The following is a 10,029-nucleotide window of genomic DNA, read 5'->3' on the forward strand; positions in this document are numbered from 1 at the left end:
TTCACCCCAGAGTCCTGGTAGGTTTGAATCACCGATCTTATGGTTAGTGCTCCCCACAGTGCCACCAGGGTGTCTTCATTAAAGGCCATCTAGTATTAATAAAGGAGGCCTGGTGGTGCATTGGGTTAAGCACAGGGCTGGCAAATGCAGGGCTGGTGGTTCAAACCTACCAGCTACTTCAAGGGAGAAATTTGAAGGTGACTGCCTCCATAAATATGTACGGTACCTGAATCCCGAAGGAGCACTTCTGTCCTGTCACACAGGGTTGCTGTGAGTCAGAATCTAGTCAGGAGTTCCATGGTGGTGGGTGTGGTTTTTTTGGTTTAGTGTTAATAAAGTGAGTCCTCCTGGCACAATGGGTAAAGTGCTCAGCTGCCGACCGAAAGGCTGGTATTTGGAGCTCCCCGCTGCCCTGCAGGAGGTAAGACCTAGAAGTCTGCTCCCCTTGAGCTGACAGCCTGGGAAAACCCTGTGGGGCAGTTCCACTCGGTCCGATAGTCTGTGAGTCAGAATTGACTTGCTGGTACCTTAACAACAAGTGTTAAGCATATCACCACTGACTTTGTGTGTCAGGCGTAGAGATTTTATAAGAGAATTTTAACTATACAGACAGCTACCTGGTACAGCCAACTTATGGAATATTCCCCTTTGCCCATTGCGTGCTATCAGCTTGCCCACACTTCGAAACAGCCACTGGCAACAAGTCTTCTCCACACTCACCTTCACTTGCTGCGCTGCAGCTTCCCTTGTACGAAAGGCAGGCTAAGTAAGAATGGATGCACTTGTTCCCACTTACCTATACTTTTTTTTCTAATTTTAAGATTTTTTAAAACATCACTTTATGAGAATGAATACAGATATCATACATCAATCACATCGAACAGTATTGTACAGTTGCTCCCACAATCATTTTCAAAATATTCTTTTCCTTCTTGAACTCCTTGACATCAGCTCCCTTTTACACCCCCAGCACCACCCCCTCTGTACCCCCAGAAACCTGTATTCTACTTGCTGACCCTATAGGTCCATCAATCCTGGCTTTCATATACTGAAAAACATATAACAAATTCAGAGGGTAACAATGACAAAAACACATCTGAGATAAACCCCAGTAGGAACAAACAAACAAAAATACAGCAAATGTTGAAAACCAGGCCTAACAGGTGCATCAGAGTGGCCATCAACTGACAAGGATTTCATTCTTAAAGATACAGTGCGGCATGGGCCCGCTTTGTAACTCTGCGGATGCCTGCGCATTAGCATTTAGCCCTTTGCCACCATAGATGATTTGGGATATAATTCATGCACATGATCATTCAACACATGACTGCAGGACCCTGGTACGATTTTGACTGAAACATTACAGGGTCAAACACATACCTAACGTTTTGCATGGGAAAGAACTTTTAAACAAAATTTCATGAAGCGAGCAATTTGCTGTAGCTTGCAGTTAATAGCGAAGGAAGTCGAGATGGTCTGAAAACTGCAGAAACAGCCAGTCTGAGAATCAGACGATGTGTGCTTCACCCCCGAGGTGGCCGCGTCAGTTCCCTCTGTAACTTTGAACAAGACTCCCTGGTTTCCTTGTACTTAAATCGGAAATAACCCCGACCTCAGCAGTACCGCTGGAGTGTTGTAATGTTGGAAAGGTGACTATGATCCTGTAAAACTCCACGGCACTAACGCCTCGGGTTTTTTTCTGACGCCAGTGCTTCCTTCGTTCACCAAGACACCCATGGACCTCACCATCCGCGCTGGCGCCATGGCACGCCTGGAGTGTGCCGCGGGAGGACACCCGGCCCCCCAGATAGCCTGGCAGAAGGACGGGGGCACGGACTTCCCCGCTGCGAGGGAGCGGCGCATGCATGTCATGCCGGAGGATGACGTGTTCTTTATCGTGGATGTGAAAATCGAGGACATCGGTGTCTATAGCTGCACAGCCCAAAACAATGCCGGAAGTATTTCTGCAAACGCAACTCTGACTGTCCTAGGTAAGTGCATCTTTTAAGATCCTGTGGTGCCCACCCATCGTAAAGACACTCTCTTACCCAGGTGAGCCATTAGCCACAGATCTGAGAGATGAAGATGTAGTCCTTTCCTAGAGAGAGCGAGTGTGGGGGCTGGGGAGCGCCTTCATTCCACGGTAAAGTCTGTAGTTGGGGGGATGAATCTGCTTCCTTTCTTCCATGCCACCACTAGGGGCGCTTGAGCATCCATCCACCTTCGTGTCTGTAGCTGATCACAGGCCACCTAGGGACCTCCGGTCCAGCACACTGCAAGCCAGAATGACTGTGTTTTAAAAGTATTATCCAAAAATAGGCTTGAAAAACTGTGCAATAGGTTTCTTATGCTTGTTCCTTTGAGAGAATTAAAATAATCCATTTAGTCATCAAATAATTAGTGAATTATTTTCAGAGTTGTATGTAGTCCTGGGCATCTGGTTCTGTAAAGGTTCAGTTCAAATACACACATGCACACCCGTACACCTATCCATCAACATGAGCTTGTACGTGAAATTGGTTGTGTATATTTTCATTTTCTTTTTGTAACTGCTTAAGTAAGACTTTTGATTTGCCGACTCCCTCCACTGCCAGTGCCCCAACTTTGGCAGGAGGAGGAGTGAGGGGGTGGCATTAAAACACAGTCCATACCCTTGACTGGCACTGTGGATCAAAAGACGGCAGAGCAATGCAATTTCACCTATTATGTGTTTAGACTCCTAAAGAAACAGGCTCAGCAAGTTGTGGAAGAATCGATACTTGAGGCTCCAATTTGAGCACCGTGTGCTAGTTCTTCTCCTGTGGCAGGTTAATTTCATTCAAACTCCTGGCTACGCAGGCAGTCCCCGACAGAGTGACTTCACGTGTGAGGAAGTGCAGCTGCGCTATACGTTGGTGGTGGTGGTGATCTTTCTGGCAGCCAGTGGCTACCAGGCCTCTCATCATCGACACCACTGGGTGGTGTCAAACTGCCAACCTTTCCGTGGCAAGTTGAGCACAAACCATTTGTGCTACCTTTAAGGAACCTTCCTTTAAGGAATCAAAAGCAGACGTGTCCACAACACGACACATACACTGACGTTACTAAGCCACACACGTGAAGGATGTTGAGATGGGCAACCGTTCGTGACAGCTCATTTACCCAACGTTACCAAAATGTCATTTCAGAAACACCATCGTTTCTACGGCCCCTGCTGGACCGAACGGTCACCAAGGGTGAAACAGCCGTCCTACAGTGCATTGCTGGGGGCAGTCCTCCCCCGAGGCTGAACTGGACCAAGGATGATAGCCCCTTGGTGGTGACCGAGAGGCACTTTTTTGCGGCCGGCAACCAGCTGCTGATTATAGTGGATTCGGATGTGGGCGACGCCGGGAAGTACACCTGTGAAATGTCAAACACCCTGGGCACGGAGCGAGGCAACGTGCGCCTCAGTGTGATCCCCACGCCCACCTGCGACTCCCCGCAGATGACCGCCCCCTCGCTGGACGACGACGGTTGGGCCACCGTGGGCGTTGTGATCATCGCGGTGGTGTGCTGTGTGGTGGGCACGTCCCTCGTGTGGGTGGTCATCATCTACCACACCAGGCGGAGGAACGAAGAGTGCAGCGTCACCAACACAGGTGTGTGCACAGACGCTTGGCACACGCGCAGCAGTCATGCGTGCTGCTGCTCCCGCAGCACTGGGCTTCCCGAATGTGTGGCTCTCGCTGCGTCTGAGCCGGTGTCTGAAGGATGACTCATTGGTTTCAAGTGGCAGAAACCGCGTTGGCTAAAAATAGCACCCCTAAAGAAACTCAGTCTGTACAGATGAATACTCTTTGTTAAAAAACCTCATCGGAATGGCCTCTCAGCTGTGCGGTATTGTCCAGACCACAGTGGAGTGCTCTCCTTCACAGGTGATGGTGGGGTGCCAACAGCCCCCGCCCTCTCCCCCGACCCATGAGGGTCATTCTTGGCAGTAGCTTTTTCTTTGTATAAATATACATGTGTGCATGTGTACATAAACGTGTGTGCATCTGCGCACATCTAGGGAGGACGATAATAATTCATGGGAAGGGTTTCTGATTTGATTAATATGTACAAACACATACTAATAATACAAGGGGGCTTCAAAGAGTTTGTGGAAAGAGGGATTAAAAGATAATGAGACTTTTCCAAAAGCTTTGGAAAGCTGCCCTGTATTGGGCAGGCACTGTGGACGACAGGCCTTTCTACTCCCGTGAAGGCTCAGAGTCTTGGACATGCACCGGGCAGCCCTGCCCTGTTATCCAGGGAAGCTCTGCCTGGGCATGGACCCGATGGCAGTGAGTTTGGGTTGTTTTCAGTGGCAGAATCAAGCAGAATTCACGAGCTGAGCGACTGCTGTTCTGTGCCATTGTGTGCCACGGGACAGCAGAATTACCCCGGAGGATGGCCTTGCCTGTAATCTTTATGGAAACACATCACCAGGGCTTTCTACTGTGGGTTCGAATGGGATGGGTTCAAACCACCCAGTGGCTAATTTGCAGCACTGACTTATTGTGGGTTGCTGTGCGGTGGGCACGTCCCTCGTGTGGGGCTCCTTGCTTACATACCCACCCCACCGTGACAAGTGCTCAAACCTTTGAAACAGCTGCTTATCTCTGAAATTTGAGAGGGCCATCCAACAGTATGCAAAGATGTGATCAGCCCACAGTGATGCTCCAGCGGGGCAAAGCCCCAATTCCTTTGATCTGAACAGTACCCGGCAAAGATGGTTCTGCCCCAGCACATCTGCCCACTTGGTTTCTGCAGAAACGAGCCAGAAGGCTGAGTTCCTCAGAGACACCTCTGGGCAATTCCAGGTGTTCTTGCTGACTAAAGTGCTGTTCTTTGATTGCAGACGAGACAAACTTGCCAGCGGATATCCCCAGTTACTTGTCGTCTCAGGGGACGTTAGCTGACAGACAGGATGGGTACGTCTCCTCAGAAAGCGGAAGCCACCACCAGTTCATCACTACTTCCGGAGGCGGATATTTCTTAGCACCACATGACAGCAATGGTAAGTGCTTACAGTCACCATGGACTTTAGTTGTTTGGAAACCGCATGGTAGGAGGCTCAGGATGGCCTTAGCTTTCATTAGAAATAGATGCACTGGTTATTCAGGACCTGGCCCTAAAGCTAACACTGCATTGCTGTCTACTCATCTCTTAAACACTAGAAAAATCTCTGTTTCCAACAAACACGTCAGTTAAGTTTTAATTTTTCCATGCAATATAATGTTTTCTTTACATTCTTGGGGTTTTCTTTTTGCTTTTTTCTTGCCTAAATGCTGCCTGGGTTCACACATGGACTTCGGAGTCACATGATGTTGAATCATTGTCTCTGAGAAGTCTAATGCTGGCTGTTGCTGTAAGAACTCTGGTTTTAATAGTGATGCTGAAGGCTGTATAATGTGTGGACATGGGCTTGGCTCAAGATCCTCTTTGCTCACTTGCTCCTAGTGTAGCCATAAGCAAGTTGCTTAACCTTTATAAACTTCAGTTTCTGTGTCAACTGGGCATACTTACAGAAGCCCGGGTTATATAATGGTTACCAATTGGGCTGCTAACCTCCAGGTCAGCAGTTCAAAACCACTACCTGTTCCTCAGGAAACATACTGGGCTTTCTACTCTGTAAAGAGTTGCCATCTCAGAAACACAGGGACATTTCCACTCTGCCCTATAGGGTCGCTGTGAGTCAGCATTGACTCGTTGGCAGTGAGTTTGTTATTTTTGTGTTGGGGATAATTATAGAGCTCAGTCTCTTGGGCTGTTGGAAATGAAATGACAATGTGAACATCTGCTATACACTGAGTGGCATATATTAAGAACTCAAACGAATGGAAATGATTTGGGTTGTTTTAAAATGCTTTACCCTATTTTCCCACAAACATACATCAAACAACTTCTCTATGGCGGGCTCCGTAGTTAAGAGACGAGCAGATTGGTTCTCGGTGACGTCATTTACTCAGTGCAGAGACAAGCAAATTATTACAGAGTGCATGGCAAGGCAGTAGTGAAGGATACAGTGTTAGCAGAGAAGTGCTAAAAATAAAAATGAGTGCCCTGGTTAGAGTCATCTGGTTGCAGGGCAGAGACCAAAGCTTGCTTGACTCTCACAGGGTTTACGAAATAGGCACGGCAAAAGACTCCACACGAGTATCAGACCATGATGGTGCCAAGGTGCCTGGATGCTAGGGCCAGAGGAGGGTTCCCTCACAGCAACACCCTGGGCTGTGAGCTCCACAGAGCTGAGCCACCCTCGGCAGGTTTGCTGCTCTCTGAGCTCACTAGCCCTACTTCTGGTTTCTGTTTCGCAGACAGGTGGCCCGTCGTGGCACTTTTAACTCTATTTATATCACCTGTCGTTCATCTGCTCTGTTCACCAAAACACCAGTGGTTGGTGCAGCCCCCAGACTCGTCAGCACCGATGCGTCAAAGTAGACCTGTGTTCCAGTGTGATTTCAATGGATGTTCAAAAGTCAGTTATCAGTCCTTGCTTCCAACGTGCCTCCGGGTGGACTTGAACAGTAAGCCTTTAAGTTCCTAGCCCAGCACGTTAACCATGTATACCAGCAAGGGCTGGACAACTGACTAACAGGTTCTATCTGTGATGTTTGGCTCAAATGCCAGCGTGGAACGATTTCTCTGATTGAGTGCATTTCTGAGCCTGGCATGAAAAGGCCCTCCCAGGGCTGGTTTCTTGTGACCTTTAGAGAGGAAAAGGGGCAGTGTTGAGGGTACCTTGTTTTGGTTCAAATCTGAGTTGCTTTAGCTGCGGGGTTCGTGACAGATCAGTCCCTCCTGAAAGCCAGGTAGAACTGGCAAACAAGACCAACGTACCCAGCACAATGGCTAGTCATGTGTCCTTTCATAAGATGTCACCAGCCTATGCAGTTAGGCATCCATCCACCACCACCGCCACTTGCTGTTGAGTTGATTACAACTCAGGGCAATTGCATGTGCTACGTTGAGCTGCTCGGCGGGGCTCTCATGGCTGAAGCAGATCGCCTGGCCTTGCTTTTGTGTCATCTCTGGATGAGTTCAGGCGGTGACAGCCTTTTGGTTAGGTCTGAACATTAACATTTGGTTCGGTCGCTAAGCACTTCACATTTTGCACCACCCAGGGACTCCGTAGGCCTCAAATCCAAACCAAAATGATCCGTTGTTTGTTGTCGAGTTGTCAGAGAAGCCCCCCGCCCCACTGGCTTTTCAAGGCGGTAGCCTCAGGCCCTTTCTTCCGAGACCCTCTGATTCCACCCGCCAGCCTTCCAGTGGGTACTCTAGTCCTTAGCCGTCTCCATCCCTGGGCCCCGGTCTGTGCGCTTGTGCAAAAGCTGCAAGTCCCTGCCCGTGTGCCTTTTAGATGATGACCGAGCGAACGCTTTCCTCTCTGAGTACCTGGTGGTGGAGAGAATGTTGAACGGTATGAGCACGAATGGCTCCGTGGCTAAGATTACGATCTTTTTTAAAGGGACCTGCCACATTGATAACAGCAGCGAAGCCGACCTGGAAGCTGCCACGGATCCGTTTCTGTGTCCTTTTCTGGGATCCTCGGGACCCGCGTACTTGAAGGGGAACATGTATGGCTCAGATCCCTTTGAAGCCTATCATGCAGGTCTGTGACGTTCTCCCGAGTGACTGCTGTGTCTCCTAGGGGGCCTTGTTGAAAGTGCTAAATCTTTCTCTTTCTCCTATTCCCCCAAATTCAAAAGGTTGCACTCCCGACCCGAGAACAGCGCTAATGGACCACTATGAGCCCAGCTGCCTAAAGAAACAGGAATGTCCCCCCTATGCTCTCGCAGTGGAGGAAACCTTTGACCATGGGCTCACTGCGGTAGGGCTGCCGTCACATGCCAGGAAGCTGGTCTACTCTCAAAGTGAGGGGCCCGGAATGAGAAATGGCTGTCTCAACAAGGCCTCCTTAGATTTTAGTACAACACCAGAAGCAACGTCCGTGGCAACAACTCACTCTCTCATGGGTAAGTTCATTAAATCATGAGTTAACTTTTACCAAGGCCCAATCCACACTCAACGGTTTCATCTAGCGAAGCCACAAGGGCTGTGGATGCCAAACTCTTGGAAGGGTTATTTTTTGTTCCTACATTGTAATCACAACATCCAATTAGTTGGCATAACTGTTTCTGAAAGCAAAGGCAGAGGTGGGGTTGATTTGACGCGATGCTGCCTTTCATCCCTAATGGAGGCAGCCTTAGGAGCTGTCTGAGGGACACTGTGTGTGGTATAGTCTAGAGCAGGTCTTTGGGAATGACTTAAGAGCTCAGCTTGTCAGCCATGTGGAAAAAGTGGTTTTGGACTACAACGGCCTTTCGGGTGGAGTTGGGTACGCGGCATGATTGTGGTTTGGTGTGTCTGGTGGCTTATAACTGCATCCACAGCAGAAGGGTGGAAAACAGCATCCTACCTAGCAACAGCGGCCAGTCAGACAAGCCGGACCATGGTTGGCGGTGGGACGTGAGCCTGGAAGTGTGAGCTGCTGTTCAAAACTGGCTGGAGGAGTTCATGGGTAATACAAATAGCACTGGGCTGCTGACCACAAGGTTGGCAGGTGGAACCTCCCCGTAGACATTGCAGCAGAAAGGCCTGGACATCTACCTCTAAGAAATCAACCTCTGCAAAGGTCGGGGTACAGTTCTACTCTAAAACATATGGGCTTGCTATGAGTCTGAATCAACTCCATGACAACTTTTAAAACATATTGTTATACAATAATTGAACGTGTGTAAGATGCATATTTCAGGTTTATAGCAATATATAGCATGCTGCCTCATCTGAAATAGGTCTTGTTGGATTATATCTTAGCACAGGATGCCTGCACTCAAAGGGTTTCTTTCTTTCAGGTACATTTGGAAAGCCTCTGAGGAAACCTCACCTGGATGCCTTTTCAGGCTGTGGGCAGCCATCAAACTGTCAGCCAGTAGCCTTTCTCTTGAAGGCTCACGATTCCCCAGACTTGGACTCTGAAGCCGAGGATGATGGGAAATTTGAAAGGACAGATTTTCAGGAAGAAAATCACACATGTTCCTATACACAGACCTTAGAAAACTACAGGACTCCAAGTTTTCAGTCTTATGGCTTGGACACATAGACTGAACGGGAGGATCAAAGAACTCATTTCACATACTACCTCAAGTGGACTTGTATTTAAAAGAAAGAAAACCCTATGTTTTTAAATGGAGCTATGAATTATAAGAGGACAAACTGCCTTATTTATACAGATGAACCAAGATTACCAAAAAAGTTATAAAGATTTTATACAGGGAATGACTGTCATATAAGACTATCACTTAAAAATATTTTATGACTTTGTTTTAAGCAAAAAAGAAGTATGTTATGTAAATTAATGGTATAAATCCCATGACTATTTTATGTATTTTTATAATGCCAGATTTCTTTTTATTGAAAATGAGTACTAAAGCATTTTAAATAATACCCATCTTGTACCTTTTTCTGATTAGAGGTCCCTTCATTTTATTTTACACATTACATTTAATAAAATGTGTCATTTTTATCTCGCCCCTGTTTATACAATAACAAATTCTAAATCAAAGTGTGTCCTGGCTACACTTATTATTATATTTTTTGTTTTTCAGACACTTCTAGCTTAATCTCACATTATTATATCTCAACAGAATGAAAATTATGTGTAGCCCATTAAAATACAAGTGAAAATGCAGGGGTTGTTGTAATACAAATCCACGTCAGATTAGGGCAGGTGAGAACATACTGTGAACCAGAAGGACCTACAAGGAGTCAAAAAACATTAGTTCCATTTGATATTAGCATGCTTTTTATTGCAGATATCCATACTAAGCTTAAACATTAAAAATAAGTTTGTTGAACTATATATTTTTTAATCATTTTGTTAGGGGCTCATACAACTCATCACAATTCATACGTACATCCATTGTGTAAAGCGCATTTGTACATTCATTGCCCTCATCGTTCTCAGAACATTTCCTCTCCACTTAAGCCCCTGGCATTAGGTCCTCATTTTTCCCCTCCCTC

General features: G+C 47.2%; 1 protein-coding gene across 1 annotated transcript in view; it reads left to right on the forward strand.

Annotated features, from left to right (window-relative positions):
- LRIG3 (leucine rich repeats and immunoglobulin like domains 3) overlaps nt 1–9,532 on the forward strand; it is a 52,199-nt gene extending 42,667 nt beyond the window's left edge. The window contains exons 12-17 of the mRNA XM_045289000.1: nt 1,650–1,991; nt 3,168–3,620; nt 4,862–5,020; nt 7,475–7,618; nt 7,716–7,982; nt 8,862–9,532. Of these exons, the coding sequence (XP_045144935.1) occupies nt 1,650–1,991; nt 3,168–3,620; nt 4,862–5,020; nt 7,475–7,618; nt 7,716–7,982; nt 8,862–9,109 (1,613 nt within the window). The 3' untranslated portion in view covers nt 9,110–9,532. The remainder of the gene's footprint in view (nt 1–1,649; nt 1,992–3,167; nt 3,621–4,861; nt 5,021–7,474; nt 7,619–7,715; nt 7,983–8,861) is intronic.
- Nucleotides 9,533–10,029: the final 497 nt, after the last annotated feature.

Source organism: Echinops telfairi, unplaced genomic scaffold (assembly GCF_000313985.2).
Source record: "Echinops telfairi isolate 266 unplaced genomic scaffold, ASM31398v2 ScPeMD7_2;HRSCAF=8, whole genome shotgun sequence".
In the NCBI taxonomy this organism is placed as follows: Eukaryota; Metazoa; Chordata; class Mammalia; order Afrosoricida; family Tenrecidae; genus Echinops; species Echinops telfairi.